Genomic DNA, 18,459 nt, shown 5'->3' with positions numbered 1-18,459 from the left:
GCTCAAGACGTGCAGCAGAAAGGAGGAGGAAGAGAATTTTGTGGACTGGAAAAGTTTCTCTTGAGTCATTTGTTTGTTGTGGAGAAGGTCTTGTTGGGTTTTCTGTTGTTAATTCACACCACTAAACACTGAAAGAGTGTTTGGTCAACTGCACAGAAAGCAGGCAACGCTTATAAACATCCGTTTGAGCTGGAAAAAGACAAACCAAACCAAAAGGCGTTGTTGATATCAAAACATGTGCAGTTTACTGGTTTCTTATTCCTGTTAATGTTTTGAATTCATTTCATTAATCTACACTGTATAGAATGTTGGGTTTCACACAATTGATTTGGGTTAGGACAATGTGAAGGAATTAAGTTAACTTATTCGTTTTTATATATTTAAGTGGATTGAACCTAAAACAAATAAGTCGTCCCCTCAAAAAAATGAAAGAATCAAGTTGTTTCAGCTTATTTTATATAATAGTTTGAACAAAGAGCAAACACCATGAAAGAATGCTTGCTTCCACACAATTCTTGAGTTTTTTGGGGAGAACTTAATTGTTTTGTGTTCAGTCCATTTGTTTTATGTTCAATCCATTATGTTTACATTTTGCGAATGTACATGGACTTAGTATAAAATGATTGGATTGAACATAAAACAAATGGATTGAGCATGAAAGCTGTACCAAAAAGAACCTCAAGGATTGTGTTGATTCAGCTCATTTTAAATAAGTAGTTTGAACATCCACAGAGCAATTTAATCCTGTATTGATAAAGTTGTATTTTCAGTAGCCATTAATGAATCTGTAAGTGTCCAATAGGAATATTTTTAATTATTAAACTACTACTAATTACATTGTTTTGTTTTGATTAAAATTTCTAATAAAACCTTAGTAATTGTCATTTATTCATGTTTTTTAAATAAATGTAAATAATACAACAACAACAACAAAAAAACTTTTTCAGTAGCCATTAATGAAGTTGTAAGTGTCCAATAGGATTATATCAATTATTGAACTACTACTAATTATATTTGTTTTGTTTTGTTTTGATTTTAATTTGTAATAAAGCCTTAGTAATTGTAATTTTATTAAGTGCTCTGAAATACATGTAAATAATAATAATAATAATAATAATAATAATAATAATAATAATAATAATAATAATAATAATACATTTTCAATAACCATTAATGAAGTCGCAAGTGTCCAACAGGGTAATTTTAATTATTAAACTACTAATTAAATTTTTTTGTTAAGATTTTAATCTATATGTCTATTTGTCCGTCCGTCCGTCCGTCCGTCCGTCCGTCCGTCCGTCCGTCCGTCTATCTATCTATCTATCTATCTATCTATCTATCTATCTATCTATCTATCTATCTATCTATCTATCTATCTATCTATCATCTATCTATCCATCCATCCATAGATCCATCCATAGATCCATCCATCCATCCATCCATCCATCCATCCATCCATCCATCCATCCATCTATCATCTATCTATCTATCTATCTATCTATCTATCTATCTATCTATCTATCTATCTATCTATCTATCTATCTATCTATCTATCTATCTATCTATCTATCTATCTATTTATCTAGCATTTTTGAGCTGAACAACTCATGCCAAAATCAAAATCTGTATTTTATTATAACAGATATGTATGTTGTTCTGTGTGGACAAGCATGTTTTGAACTACTCAGGATGCTAAAATATGGATTTGATTGCACAACAATGCCATAGAGTTTACACTTTTAAGAAAAAAAAAACTGTATATAAGTGCCTTATTTACATATGTCTGTCTCCACTAATCTATCTTTATATTATTTTTTTTTTTAACATCAAAACATTCCAGCATGCTCCATCACTTCTTCCAAGGACTCAATTCAAGGCACAAATAAACACGGCAAGTTTCTCTTCGAATGATTTTTGTGTTGCAAATAGATAACACTTAAAGCACAAGTAGGCCTAGATGTTAAAACCTTGGCAAACAGATCATAAAGGCTTATTGTCTCTTCCATGTGACACACTGCGTCAATTTAAATGGCTTTTAACAAAGAGCTTTATGAAGTAATAATGAACGGAAGATACAGGAATGATATTATCACTCCCCGTTATTTAATTCCAAGCAGTCTCCGGATAATAAACAGTTCAAAACAAGTAATGAGAAAGGGAAGCAATTGCAATTAAATCCAAACTACACAACAATAACAACTACAATATAACATTCAGTAATAACCGGTTGCATAATCACATAAGAAGCTTCATCCGTTTTTTTTCTGACGTAAAGACATAGTCTCTGTCAGTCACTTGTGTTTAATCCATCTCATAAACAGAGTGACAAGGACCTTGACTGTTCCCTCAGGTCCTATCAGATCGCTGTCGAATGTCTTTAATCCTTCACGTGTCGTGTGTTGTTTTGAAGGTTTCTTCCTCTTAAGTGGCTGAGTAATGTTCTTCTCTCGTGACATTTCCTTGCCCCTTCCACCAAACGCAGTATATTGTCTCCTTAGTGAAACTGCGCGGCACTCACACGCACAGACACAATTTTGATACGTGTCCTGAATGAAAACAAGCAGAGTAGTCGGGTGTGAAACTTTAATGAGCTGTAAAACTACATACCTGTAAGAAAGAAGTCTTAAGTGACTGCATTACAAGAAACAACCATAGTGAAAGAAATAGAAATACATAGTATTGTAATATGGTTTGTTTGTTTCCGAACAATGGGGAGATGAAATCTTTCAATGGCAATTTCTAAGTTAAATTAGATTTTTTAATAGTCTACCATATCCTAAATTCAAGGTCACTGTTAAGCCATATTTAGGGTTATCCTAACAGAAATAAAAGGTTTCATGAGGTAAATATGTTCTGAAGCACAGTATGAAAAATTGGAATGACATATTTAAAAAATAACAATGGCCGAAATCTGAAAATAAATTTAGGGTTTTTTAGTGTCAATTTGGTGAATATTTCCTTAATTATACCCTTCATCAATCTATCCATCATTTCATCCTTCCATCCATCCATCCATCCATCCATCCATCTGTCCATCCATCCATCCGTCCATCCATCCGTCTGTCCATCCATCCATCCATCCATCCATCCATCCATCCATCCATCCATCCATCCATTCATTCATTCATTCATTCATCCATCCATCCAACCTTCCATCCATCCATCCATCCATCTATTCATCCATCCATCCATTTATCCATCCATCCATCCATCCATTTATCCATCCATCCATCCATCCATCCATCCATCCATCTATCCATTTATCCATCCATCCATCCTTCCATCCATTTATCCATCCATCCATCCATCCATCAATTTATCCATCCATCCATCCATTTATCCATCCATCCATCCATCAATCCAACCTTCCATCCATCTATTCATCCATCCATCCATTTATCCATCCATCCATTCATCCATCCATCCATCCATTTATCCATCCATCCATCCATCCATTTATCCATACATCCATCCATTTATCCATCCATCCATCCATCCATCCATCCATCCATCCATCCATCCATCCATCCATCCATCCATTTATCCATCCATCCATCCATCCATCCATCCATCCAACCTTCCATCCATCCATCCATCCATCCATCCATCCATCTATTCATCCATCCATCCATTTATCCATCCATCCATCCATCCATCCATCCATCCATCCATTCATGTATCCATCCATTTATCCATCCATCCATCCATCCATTTATCCATCCATCCATCCATCCATCCATCCATCCATCCATCCATCCATCCATCCATTTATCCATCCATCCATCCATCCATCCATCCATTTATCCATCCATCCATCCATCCATCCATCCATCCATCCATCCATCCATCCATCCATTTATCCATCCATCCATCCTTCTATCCATCCATTTATCCATCCATTCATCCATTTATCCATCCATCCATCCATTTATCCATCCATTTATCCATCCATTTATCCATCCATCCATCCATCCATCCATCCATCCATCCATCCATCCATTTATCCATCCATCCATCCATCCATTTATCCATCCATTTATCCATCCATCCATCCTTCCATCCATCCATCCATCCATCCATCCATTTATCCATCCATCCATCCATCCATCCATCCATCCATCCATCCATACCAATGACTGTAAATAAATATGGACGACATGACAGCACCATTTCCCGTTGAACACTGATTGCAAAATGCCTCATGGCAGGCACAAACTGTCACAAAAAAAAAAAAACTGCTGAAATTGGAGTCTGGGCATGCACAGAAGTACTATCGGTTGGAGCCAGAGGCGGAGCCGTGGAATCAAACTTCCAATCAAACGCTTGTACGTCAAATCAACCACGCCCCCTGAACTTCTCATTTGACCGGCCCGTATCTGCACTATAACAAAGGCTCGCTTATATAAATATAAGCACTTACATTTAAAAACAGGACCAAAATATACACATCATGGGCAGCTATTTGCCATGCTGAAAAAATCGTACGTATAAAAGATGAATCTGCAAGATTTCTAAATATCAACAGAATATTTACACATCCAATCCATGCCTTAAAAAAATAATCTTTATTTATAATCTTTATTTATAATCTAATTTGTACAACATACCTAGCAGGATTAATACATCAACTGATGTCTATCAGCTGTAGCAAAATCGCTTAATATGCCTTAATATCTGGCAAAGAGGAATTGATATGCATTTTAATGTTTATTACGTGTTTTAAAATATAAAGCCAACAGTAAATTATGTATATAAATAGCATAATAATTACAGGTCTATTTGGTAAATAAGATTCTGTTTCTAGAACATTCATTCTTATAACAGCAAATTCAGTAGATTAACTCAATAACATGCCGAAACTCAAAATGTCAGAGACGTCCTGAAAAGCAAGTTCAAATAACTTTACAGGAAATCTATCTGGACATAGGCTAACATTAGTTTTGCCTTCGTAATTGATATTTCAGACCCATTAAAAGAATTACTGCTACATAACAATCACCTGTATTTTCCCTGTCATGGTATCAACAAACTGATAACAAAGCCCAATAAAGCCCCCACTTTACTGAATTAACAGTGATTCATCAGATTTCGTAGGTCTGAAAGTATAGTTTACTGCTGAACAACTTATTTTATCATGGTAAAATAACACAGATATCGAACATTGGTACTTCAATCTCCTTCCGAAGCTCCGACAATCTGCTTAAGCTATCAATCACAACTGTCAATCACGATGACTGTTTTAATAGCATAAAATTACTGGCTAAAAACATAGTGTTTACAAAAATGAAGATCTGAACCTATATCAGCCTCTCTTGACCAAAACCATCTTTCGGGACACTTTATTGCAAGTGTAATATTTTTATTTGGGCTCAAATCTCGTCTGTTAACACGGAGGAGGCTGGGTTTATGACTTGTACTGCAGCCAACCCCCCAGGGGGTGACCTAACGGCCGGGAGCTTCACTCAAAAGCAGGCGTGTGGCACACTTGATCCATCCATCCAATTCAACTCAGCCTGAACCCCCAGCCTGATCTCACAATAAACTATGGTATGTAGTCAATTTAATTCATATGAAAATGTATGATATTTTAAAGGAACCGTTCCCCCAAACCTCACTCCAAACCAAAGAACTTACACTGACAAGAAGTGAAACTCAAATGAATGTTCCATTGTAACAATAACAGCAATCAACCACCTTGCATCACCAACAATTTAAAGTGAAAATGATTGTACAGGGTAAAGCTTCTTTCTGTGATAATTACACAATTGCAGGGAGTCCAAGAACAAGTGTTGCTAATGTCCCTTGCACTGTAAAAAGTCATTCTGTGGCCTTGTATTTTGCATTAAATTTAATATGTACACTTCATTTAATGAAAATTAATTTCCTGTTTTTAGGCAATTTTTTCGCTTTGAAATGACTTAAAAATGTGTATAATAAAATCAAATCAATTTTATGACAAGAATCTAGCTATTATTTTGGAATTATTTAAAAGAGAGAAAATATTGATTAAATGCAACTTGATTAAAATGAGCATTTTCAAATTCATAATCATTTTCTGTTAAACAGATCAATAAGTAAATCAGTAACTTTGGTAATAATTTGGTAATTTTTTAAAGTACTGTTCGCAGCTACTTATTTTAAAGGACTAATTTTAAATAAGCCAATTTAATGAATTGTTACTCAATCCATATTTGTTGAATTTAATTTATAATATTGCTTGTAATCTGTTACCTCAGTTCTATTGTGTAGATATAGGGTATTGTTTTTTACAGTGTGGTCCAAAATCCAAAGCAAAAAATGATTAGCCTCCTTTGAATTTTTCTCTTTTTTAAAAAATTTACCAAAGTTACAGAACAAGGAAATTTTCACAGTATGTCTGATAATTTTTTTTTATTCTAGAGAAAGTCTTATTTATTTTATTTAGGCTAGAATACAAGCTGTATTTAATTTAGTCACCATTTTAAGGACGAACTTATTATCCCCTTTAAGCTAACTTTTTTTTCTCGATAGTCTACAAAACACTTTTTGTAATTTGACTAGTGCATCTTAAAATCAATTCTTCGGTATACATCATATTTATCAATATTTATCACAATTTATGATTATGCTAACACTTATCAAACCATTTTGCATATAATGTTGGTGTATTGAATGAACTAAATTGGCCATAGTTAATGTGTGAATACAAGAGTGTAAGCACTGAGTGTTTCCCTGCAATGGGTTATGGCTGGAAAGGCATGCGTAAAACATATGCTGGAAAAGTTGATGGTTCATTCCGCCGTGGCAACCCCTGATTAATAAAGGGACTAAGCCAAAAAAAAAAAAAAGGTTGAATGAATGAATTTTTGATAATGCTTACATTGAACAAACAATTTCGCATTTACATTATTAGTAAAAAAAAAAAAAAACATCTGCTAAATGACTAAATGTAATTTGTTAAATCTAAAATAGATATGATAATATTGTATAGTTTTGTATGATTCTTGATCTCCGCCTTGTGAAGTAGTACTGTTTTCCAGTGAGGGTTTCAGAAAAGCTGGGATTTTGCAATCGAAAGGCATGAAAAATTATGCAATTCGAAATATTTCTTCTGCTTTCCTGCAGCAGGCTGCTTTGAAGTAGTTGTGATTTCCCTTGAGGGTGGCCAGGGGCCAGGGTTGGACACCGAGGGGTTTAGAAAGAGGTGGGTCTGCTATTGTACACAATCCTCTGAACAGCCCAACAACCCCAGCTCTAGAAGTATGAATTATAGACACGCGCCAGACACCGGCGTCGACTCTCTGCCCCAGGAACCCACCCACACTTGATCTATTGATCCTTCAAAAGGACAAAACTTAGCATGTCATAAATAAAACCATCAAACACCATCATCCCTCACGTGGATGACGTAAGAAAGCAAGGCTTTCCCGCGAGGAAACTAGTACTTAAGGCTAAACGAATCACGCTTTCCATCCTGCATTAATCTGTATTCCAATCCCACGTTAGAGACTAGTCAGGTTCATCTAAACGGACTGGATATTATTTACGCGAACAGCATTTTTCCTAAGTGCTAAATCAAAGAGATTTTCATTTCCTCAGGTCTCAGCTTGGATATTATGTTGGAGTCCACAGCTTGAGGTGATGTTGAATTCAGAGGCTTATCGCAGGGTAAAACGCTATGTAATGTTGTGAATACTAAAGCGCACAGTGAGATAAATGCATAGCGGGTCAATGACAAATGTGGATGTCTGGGGTGATAAACACGAGAAATCTTTTCAACAGAGTTCAGGAAGCAAGTTTGGGAAATTGAGTCTTTGTATTATTGTTGGTTTCATGTATTTTTGAAGTGTTTATGGCGTTTGTAACAGAAGATTAATTCAGTGGCTGTGAAATTTAAAGTCAAGTAAAAATTTAAAGCTCTCACTCAAGAGAACAAGATTTTATCGGTCGTTTGGATTTGACATTAATAGGAATGTTCATTTGTGTATTATTTAAAAAAAAGGGGATTTTAAAGGAGTTACAATTTTTTTTTTTTCTGGTTGGAAATACACCTACAATCTCTGTCATCAAAGTCAAACTGATTGCTGGATCACAAAACCAACTCTCTGACCATTGGGCCACAGCATTTATTTGAGAAAATATGTCAAGAGGTCAATAAAAAATAATTTAGACCTTAAAATATGTACTTTTATATAGTGATTTGCTATATAATTGTTTAAAGTACAGTTGAAGTCAGAATTATTTGCCCCCCCCCCCCCCCCCCCGTTTATTTCCCCCCCAATTTCTGTTTAACGAAGAGCATATTTTTTTTCAACACATTTCTAAATATAATAGTTTTAATAACTAATTTCTAACAACTGATTTATTTTATTTTTGTCATAATGACAGTAAATAATATTTGACAAATATTTTTCAAGACACTTCTATATAGCTTAAAGTGACATTTAAAGGCTTAACTAGGTTAATTAGGTTAACTAAGCAGGTTAGGGTAATTAGGCAAGTTATTGTATAACGATGGTTTGTTCTGTAGGCAATTGGAAAAAAAGTTTAAATGAGGCTGGTGATTTTGTCCTTTAAATGGTGTTAAAAAATTAAAAACAGCTTTTTTCTAGCTACAATAAAACAAATAAAATTATTATCAGATATACTGTAAACACTTCCTTGCTCTGTTAAACAACATTTGGGAAAAAAAAAAAAATGAAAGGGGGCTAATGATTCTGACTTCAACTTTATGTAAAGTTGAGTCTTTAGTATTTCAGAATAGTCCATATTTATAAAACATATAAAGATAATTAAATAATAGGAGATCATACTTTTTTGTATGTAAAAGGATTAGAATGTTCTCGCTAACAAGTTAATGAATCTTAGTGGTTTTAGGGAGTTAATTAGCAAATAATTTGTACTTTTTGGACTGCATTGTGATCTTAAAGTATTTTAATGGAATCAAACGATTTTAAAAATTACTTATTTTTTGGTAAATCATAGTAAAAATCAACACTTTTATCTTTTGATGATTATAAAAGCCGTATCATAGGATAATTTTGAAAGTCTTTTTATCCACTTCAAATGTTGATTACTGTATGATCCTGCATGACAAAACTAGTTTTTAAGGGGATCTTTTATGCAAAAATACAGTTGTGTGGCACAGTCTGTAAATATAACCAGCTTTTAATGGTAAAAATCGACTTTATTTTTTATAATCACACTTCATAAAACATTCTACCTTTGTATGTGAGAAAGCTCCGCCCATTAGTCACAGACTCTCCCTAATTAGCAAAGGATGTTAGTATTGTTTTTTTAATCTGCCACTATGCTGACACAAAGGCATTGGTGAGTTGTAACTCCACCCTTTTATTTCAAAGATGGCTGGGAGCATTATCTCTGTTAAATTTAAAGTGGAAATAACACCAAAATAAGTTTCAAAGAGTTATAAAACATTATTTGTGGGGTATTTTGAGCTGAAACTACATACACACTTTAGGGACATCAGAAACTTATTTCTAATCTTGTAAAAAAAAGCATAACAGGTCCCTTTTAATTTACACTGGTAAATATAGCCAAAATTACACTGTAAAGGTAAAAATTATTGATCTTTTATTATATATATATATATATATATATATATTATAAATTATATATAATTGTAAGAAAATTAGCATTTGATAGCTAAAATGTTTCATAGAAAGGAGCATAGAATCAAATTCTTCTAAACTCTTTTCAAAAATATTTTAGTTGTGCCTCACATTTGCTTAATATATTTAGAATATATCCCAGTACTGGGTTTGTGGCAGAAAAACACATGCTGGAAATGTTGGCGGTTCATTCCGCTGTGGCGACCCCTGATTAATAAAGCGACTAAGCCGAAAAAAGAAAAAGAATAAATGAATGAATTTAGCATATATTTATAATACATTTTAATTAGATTGTTTGTCAATATTTATTTCAATTTTAATTTATTCATATTAAATATATTAAACATACTCAAAAGTTTTATGTATTTAATATGTCCAAGCAAACATACTTCAACTGACTTAATAACTGTTATAAGGTAAATCTTTCGTTCAGGAAAGCATAATTTAATCTGGCTTTGTGAAAAAAAAGCCCCAATAAGCAAAACAGTCGATTCTCCTTTTCCTCAGAATGAAAAGCACTTCAGTTATCAAACACTTTTCTACAGGCGTCAGACGAAACAGCAGCAGCGTTTCTTCTCTCTTCCTAAAATGTTAGATAGTACTTTTTTTTTTTAATTGTACAACTTGTTTAAATCTTAACTGGTCTGTCAGTATCTTTGTTAAGCATTTTTCCATTTATGTTGTTACCTTGAATATTCTTAAACACATCACCAGCAGTATCTCAAACGGAGGACCCGCTTCTTCATTTGCAGTCTCACTCAGCTCTCCTCACGGATACGGTCGCACCGCTTCTCTCTCGTTTCTTCATGGCAACTTTGAAACGAAAGCCGAAGCGTGAATAGCTGCTGGCTATAAGCGCCTGATTGGAGGCTAATTTGACTGGAGAATTGAGACTGACTTTGATGGCTTCGCCCTTTAGGAAGAGGAGCAGACGGAGGGATGCGTGGCTGACGATGTCCTCAACTTTCTGGCTTGTGCTGCTGTTGAGCGCTCTGCTGGTCCTGTACTGCGGTAAGTGCGACGCTCCTCCGCCGTACAGAGCTTTCATTTATTCCCACAATCCCAGAACTGGTCGTCAATAATGTAATTGTGAGTTCAGCGGCAATTATAAACTGGTGAGGCTATGCGAGAAGTTCGGTGTGAAACGAGAATTTGAGGCCATTTTATTTCAAGTGCAGATAGATAGATAGATAGATAGATAGATAGATAGATAGATAGATAGATAGATAGATAGATAGATAGATAGATAGATAGATAGATAGATAGATAGATAGATAGATAGAAATTTATATTTATTTTTCCTTTCTAATCATATACTTTATTGACATTAATTTGATTTATATTGGATTGAAAGATAGCTAGATACATACTGAAACAAATAAAAATACAACCTTTTTTATTTTTATTTTTTAGAAATTTTAGATTTTAGACAAAGATTCCGTTGTTGTAATTGTTAATATTTTTAACCAAGACACATACATAGACAGAAACAGATTTTCAAAATTGTATCAATCATTTTTACCAACAGACAGACAGATAGATACATTTATATTATGGATTTTTTTTTCTAATCCTTTCATGACATTTGTTTGCTTTATTGAAAATAAACTGAAACTAGATACTGAAATAATGGAAATACAACCATTGAGATTTTAGACAAACTTTCCCTGTTGTTGTTGTTGTTGTTATTATTTTTAACCAAGATACATAAATAGATAGAAACAGATAGTTTTAGACAATTATTCATAATTATTCATCAATCATTTTTACAAACAAACAGATCAGACAGATAGATGTATAGAAAATAAATGTATTGATGGATGGATAGATAGATAGATAGATAGATAGATAGATAGATAGATAGATAGATAGATAGATAGATAGATAGATAGATAGATAGTTTAGATAGAAAATCTGCTACTGGGGTTCACATTTGCATCTGCGGTCCATATCGATATCTTGAAAGTACATATTGGTACAAAAAAACGTTATTTTGAAAAGGTATCACCTCCGTTATGGTACCATTATTTCATAGAGGGTAGTTATAGATAGATTTCTTTACATTAATTCTCTTAATCTACTTTTATATAAACAGATAAATAGATGGATATGTAGAGACAGATGACAGACACAATCTCCCAACAATTCATAACTTGCCCACATGGAATTTGCTCGCAAAAATCAGCAGACTTTTAGTCCCTTATTGAGTCTATTTACTTGTTTAAATGTGTATAAACTTATATGTATTCAGTTTTTAAATTAATTTTACTACTATTATTATGATATAATAATGGTAATAAGAACATGTTTATATGATTTATGTACAATACAGTTTGTAAAGTAATATTTTCTGTCTGACATATTATACGAGAGACTTGCTTTGTTTACCAAATAGGTGGAATTGGATTTGCATTGTAAATATTAAATAACAGTTAAAATATGCATAATTTTTTTATATATAATAAGTTTTTAGTTATGATACACCAAAAATCATTCATTCATTCATTTTCTTGTCGGCTTAGTCCCTTTGTTGATCCGGGGTCGCCACAGCAGAGTGAACCGCCAACTTATCCAGCAAGTTTTCACACACACACTCATACACTACGGACAATTTAGCCTACCCAATTCACCTGTACTGCATGTCTTTGGACTGTGGGGGAAACCGGAGCACCCGGAGGAAACCCAAGCGAACCCATGCAAACCCCACACAGAAACGCCAACTGAGCCGAGGCTCGACTCCAAAAATCATTCCGCATAAATCCACAGATTTTTTTTTCACAAAATGTCCTAGCAGAAATAGCAAAACATTTCTGCAGATTCTATCTGGCCTTACGTATTGATATAGTGGCTAATTGGTATGAATTTGCACAATATCATTCATTCATTTTTGATTTGCTCATCCCTAAATGATGGTTGGGTTTATGGCTGGGGTTTGCAAAATCGGATGAATATATTGTGTCAACATTATGACTAGATTGATAGATTGAACAATTGCTAAATAGCAAATAACGTTTAATAATACTGTACATAGTCAAACCAAAAAATCTAAATTCTCACATTATCACATTTGCTCTAGTTTAGAAAACGGTAAAAATAACTCAGTTTGTCACATTTAAATTTATCAGAATAAATTTATTTTGATGATATCAGACAAAGAAAGTTGGACAGTGGACTTCAATCTACCAATAATAATTCAGACTGTTAGATGTGTTAGATGACAGTGTTTACTCTACCAATATTTTGTAACGCTATCCTTTTATAACATTAAGTAACTTATATATTACCTCAATTGCAGCACATTTGCTGTCAAGGTTCTTGCAAACCTGAACTTCAGTACTGTACAGTACTCACTACAACAGTTTCTGCTGTATTTCAGTCCACAAATAAGGATGTTTTTAGGTATAATATGTCACAGTATTCTTTATTTTGTTATCTGTACTCACATAGATGAAGGCAGGCAGGCAGGCAGGCAGGCAGGCAGGCAGGCAGGCAGACAGACAGACAGACAGACAGACAGACAGACAGACAGACAGACAGACAGACAGACAGACAGACAGACAGACAGACAGACAGATAGATAGATTGATTGATTGATTGATTGATTGATTGATTGATTGAGTAGGTAGGTATAATAATAGTTAGACAGTCAGATTTTCCTTGACTTGACAATACTAGAAAAATAGAGAAAGAGAGAGAGAAATGTCAGTGTATTTACTACGTTTAAGTTAATCAAGTTCATCTCCTCTATATGACTAGATTACCGGCCTGGTGTTTGGGGACTCAAGAGTCAGGCCCCGCTGTGCTGTGGCTGTCCCAATGCCTGAGTCTTCATTAGCGCTGTGTTGTCCTATCGATTGCATCTATTGCATTGCATTTAGTTAGAGGACACAGCAAAAACAGACACTTCCTCCCCTGTGGCCTTTCAGCAAATGGGCAAAACCCCTTAATCAGTTTTATTAGGGGATGTAGCATTTCTGGAGCAGACGGCCAGAGCCCATTGTAGCTTTCAGAAGGACTGTATTCTTGTCTGAGTTTCCCGTTGCATATTGACTGGAGTACATTAAAATCTTTAGTTCTTCCTCAGACAGACCAGTAAATGGAAATCATTATTGATTGCTCTGCGGAGACAGCATTCACACACCATTTTACCCCCTCAACAGATTTTAGGACTTCTAAAGTGGGTCCTAAGATAGCAAAATCATTTTATTAGTAGCAGCAACAGTCTTTTCTCCCCATGCATTTGTGCTGTTGTTTATCTTTTCAAAGCTAGAATACACTAGAGTCCATAACTCACAATAAGCTTGGAGACAGGCCATCTGTTTTAAAAATTAAACAAAAAAAATCTGCTTTCTAACCAGCGGACACAGTGCACAAACGAGCTGAATCACTCAGAATTGGAAAGAAAAGTAATGTACAGTATATTGAGTGGTGTGCTGAGTCAGAACATAAGAATACAAAATAATAAGACTTTAAGAAGTTGTTATTCCAGAGCTGACACGCCATACTCCTTTAATCCACCTGTATAGTTCTCCGGCTTTTGAAAATCAAGTTATGCAATATCTTTGATGACCAGCAGAGAGCAGGTGCCTCTTGACCTACAGACTCATTATGCAGAGCACCTATGAAGAGCACTTGCATAGAAGCAGCTATTTATTATTTGTATATTTTCTATATTTTCTCCATAATGTCCAGACATAGTTGATAAATAGGCAGTAAAAATGATTTTATTTTGTGGTAAAATACCTTTTATTGAAGAAAAAAGATGTACAGTTGAAGTCAGAATCATTAGCCCCCCTAAATTATTAGGGCCCCTGTTTATTTTTTCCCCCAATTTCTGTTTAACAGAGGGAAGATTGTTTCAGCACATTTCTAAGCATAATAGTTTTAAGAACTCATTTCTAATAACTGATTTATTTTATCATTGCCATGATGACAGTAAATATTTTTACTAGATATTTTTCAAGACACTTCTATACAGCTTAAAGTGACATTTAAAGGCTTAACTGGGTTATTAAGGTGAACTAGGCAGGTTAGGGTAATTAGGCAAGTTATTGTATAATGATGGTTTGTTCTGTAGATTATCGAAAAAAATTAGCTTAAAGGGGCTAATAATTTTGTCCCAAAAATAATTAAAAAAAATTAATAACTGCCTTCATTGTAGCCGAAATAAAACAAATAAGACTTTTTCTAGAAGAAAACATATTATCAGACATACTGTGAAAATTTCCTTGCTCTGTTAAAAATCATTTGAGAAATATTTAAAAGAGAAAAAAAAATCAAAAGGGGGCTAATAATTTTGACTTTGTTTGAGAAAATATAAGAGATCACTAATTTTATCAATTATTTATTTTATTTTTAAAAACATTTGACTTAATTATACTTTAATACGTCCTATGGTGTGACATTTATTGCAAAAAATAAGAAACACAACTCTTAATAATATACTAATCACATGAGATGAGATGAGATGAGATGACTTATCCTCATTGTTGAACACATCAAATAGTGTCTTTTATTTTCTCCCACATCGTTGCTCACTGAAGCTAAGCAGGGTTGCACTAGAGCTGTAATCGGGCCCAGGGCCGGAGTGGGACTCCTTTTCAAGCCTGGTTTATACTTTTGCATCAAGTGACCGGCAAAACCCACGGTGCATGCAACGCGCGTAGCTGTGCATTTATACTTCTGCGCGCTGTCTCTGTTGGTCTTCATTAACACTTCCGAAACGCTAGTTGGCAGTGAGGTGTAAATGTTTCTCTGTGTCGAGTTTCTTCGCTGCGGTTTAGCTTTTCCTGAACACTTCCGGGATGTACAAGTGGCTCAAACTTGCTCATTTTGAGGCACAAACCGGCGGACGTGCAACAACTTTAACTATGAGGTAAACACAAAACAAAACTTTCCATCCGGAGCTCCTTCACGGGACTCCACACTTGTAAACAATCGCTTCATCAGGCTTGCACCATTCACGCGGCTCTCGGTTCCGCCCAGACTCGTCAGCGCTACCAAGCCGACCAATCACAGAGCTTGCGCTACGCATGGTTGCGACGTGTATTTATATTTTTTGAGAGGTGCACGTCAGCAACGCCGACGGCCACGGTGAAGGGCTATGCATCAGCGCCGTAGCATACGCTGGCGTTTAACGCAGAAGTATAAATCAGCCTTCAGCCCTGGAGTTTCAAGCCAGACCGGCCCACCTCAATCACGACTGACTATATTAAAATAAGGTCGTTTCCATTTCAGTTTCTAATAACACTACCACATCTTTTTCAAGAAAACAGCTGCTTTAGAACTTTAAATGTTCAACAGCCCTCACAGTATTATATGTCTTAACAATAAAAATGAAAAAAATTAAATAATAATGATTTAGGTGAAATTCACACATGTCAGCGGCGTCTTAAATCAACGTGCTGACCACTAGACCACAATGGCGATGTTATGGTGGGAAAAAAAATTTCAGATTTCTGATCAAGTTACATCAGATTTATGAATGTGATTCATCTGATTTTCATTGAGCAGGTGTATTATTCATTAATATTAATTATTCGAATTCTTATATTCACTAAGGTGCCGCTGTTTGGGATTGAACGATGATATTTACATCATTACCCTGTGGGCTGCATTTTGCTCACGGGGCTGCGAGAAAATAAATAAAACAAGCGGAGCTGCGGCAAAATAATATATAAAAAGAGTGAGACTATGGTCAAATACCTTTTGAGACTTTTTCAAAAATGAAAGAAGTGTGACTGCTGAGAGTGCAAGCAGCTAGGGTCACCGACCCTCGCGGACAAAAAATGGACTGGCCCACCGGGAATTCTCCCAGTCATCCTGATTAGCCAATCCAGGCACAAAATTAGGCCCGATAGGGCCCAAGCCCTACAGAATTCGGCCTGAGCCAGACAGGTACATTTTGATTGACAGCTTTTTAAAGCTCGAACCTGTTTATAGCCCGACATTTTTCAAATGTGCACAGGCACACAGCTCTTTTACCTTTTTTCAAGAATAAGTCATTCATATGTTTTAACATAATTTATTAGTAACAAACGTTGGCTATTGACCTTTTTCTAAAATGTGCGCCTGTTTTCTCGATTGTTTTAGAACTTCCGATTCAGTCGCCTGAGGGAGAAATGACTAGGGATAATAAACGGCAGAAAATGGTCAAACTACTTACTCTACAAACAAATGTTTGCATGACTATACAGACCAAGTAGAATAATATAATAAGGAAATATAAGTTTGCCACATCAAGCAGCGTAACGAGCAGTTTTTAACGTCTAAAAATGAATTGAAGTGAATGAGACCAGAAGTTTCAAAAGGCTGCGCCCGCTCGTCGGCACAGAATAAGGTGAATAGGCCAATTGGAAGTTGGAACAAAGAAATAAAATACGTCCTCTGTAACATCGTAACATCTCAGCACTCTATGTACATAAACTTAGCCTTTAAATTAGCCAACAGACCAATAAAAATAAGTCTTTCTTAACAAATTAAATAAAAATAAATTTGGCTATAACAAAATTAAGATAAAGGCTCTGCGAGATTTGTTTCGCCACATCTCTTCACAATCTAGCATTAAGGCAATGGTGAAGCTGAATATTAAAAAAAACCCTTTCACTGCTGCTGCTACAGGCCGAGATGCATAGATTTGGCTAATTTTGCAACTTTTGGGTAGGATTGTTTGTTGATCTTTTACCAATCAAGAACATCCATTTAATTTTCCATGACAGCAGTTTCAATGTAGCGAGTGGCCTCGTCATCTTCCCTGTCAGCTTGCTGTGCTGTCTACTGTAAGACGCAGTGTATGAGTGACCGCCAAAATACCTTTGCGGCTAGAATGACAGGTTCTTTCTGAACTGGTGGCTGGTCTGACTGCAGTCAAAATTCATTCTTTTTGACGTCTCCGTCATCTTTTGTTTTACTTTTGCAGGGAGGGAATTTAATGTTGTAACAAACGATTTAATTACTTTCTCGCACTATTAGAAATGCATCACATGGCTGTTCATTTACTGCGCAAGCCAAGCCCGGCAGACCCCATCTAAAATGATAGAAATTAAACCTGAACCCAGGCAAAGATCTTCAGCACTAGGCTGCACCCTGTCAGTACCTGGATGGGAGACCTCACAGGAAAGCTAGGTTGCTGCCAGAAGTAATGTTAGTAAGACCAGCAGGGAACGCTTAACTTGTGGGTCTTAACGCCCCAGTATATTGATGGGGAATCTACACTACTCAGTGAGCACAATCTTTCAAATGAGACATTAAACCAAAGTCCTGACTCGCAGTGGTCATTAAAAATTCCAGGATGTCTTTCAAAAAAGAGTAAAGGTTTAACCCCAGCATCCAGGCCAAATTTGCCCACTGGCTTCTGTCCATCAATCAGCTGGTATGTGGTGTGCAGTCTGGTGCACTATGGCTGTCGTCGTGCTATCCAGGTTGATGCTGCACACTCATGGGTGATAATAAGATTCTGCCTAAAATGGGTAAAACACTTTTGAGTGTCCAGAAAAGTGCTATGTAAATGTAAGGAGTTATTATTAGTTATTTATTACATATGAAATTATTAAGAAAATAATTATCTATTACTTGGTCTTGGGCATTTACGATAAAATGGGGTGTCACACCAAAGGACAAAAAACATAACTGTTTTGTAGTGATTGCAAAAATTCCGAGAAAAAAACTGAACAGGTGCACGCCATAATTTTGTTGCTGTGGCCAGAAGTTAAAAATTATTTATATAATTTTTCTAAATTATCCATTCATTGTATTTAATTACTGTCTCTACTCCTCCTCTTCCTCCTCCTCCTCCTCTTTCCATAAACCCGAGCGTTGGTTCACAAAAGCCGCCCAGAAAAAAAAAGCA

At 35.2% G+C, this 18,459-nt stretch overlaps 1 protein-coding gene and 1 long non-coding RNA gene across 2 annotated transcripts in view; one reads left to right on the top strand and one right to left on the bottom strand.

Moving 5' to 3' along the window:
* Positions 1 to 2,023: 2,023 nt before the first annotated feature.
* On the bottom strand, positions 2,024 to 10,580 carry LOC147830928 (uncharacterized). The gene is made up of 2 exons (XR_015526631.1): positions 10,299 to 10,580; positions 2,024 to 2,546 (listed from the first exon to the last, which is right to left on the bottom strand). It is a non-coding gene; the product is annotated as an uncharacterized LOC147830928 (long non-coding RNA).
* Positions 10,541 to 18,459, top strand: part of tafa5b (TAFA chemokine like family member 5b) — a 126,520-nt gene continuing 118,601 nt past the window's right edge. Inside the window, exon 1 of the mRNA XM_087312486.1 lies at positions 10,541 to 10,622. Coding sequence (XP_087168612.1) covers positions 10,565 to 10,622 — 58 coding nt within the window. The 5' untranslated portion in view covers positions 10,541 to 10,564. The remainder of the gene's footprint in view (positions 10,623 to 18,459) is intronic.

Source organism: Danio rerio, chromosome 25, assembly GCF_052040795.2.
Source record: "Danio rerio strain M-AB ecotype USA chromosome 25, GRCz13ab, whole genome shotgun sequence".
Classification (NCBI taxonomy): Eukaryota; Metazoa; Chordata; class Actinopteri; order Cypriniformes; family Danionidae; genus Danio; species Danio rerio.
The sequence above is the reverse complement of the archived record's forward strand: the minus strand, read 5'-3'. Positions and strand labels throughout refer to the sequence as shown.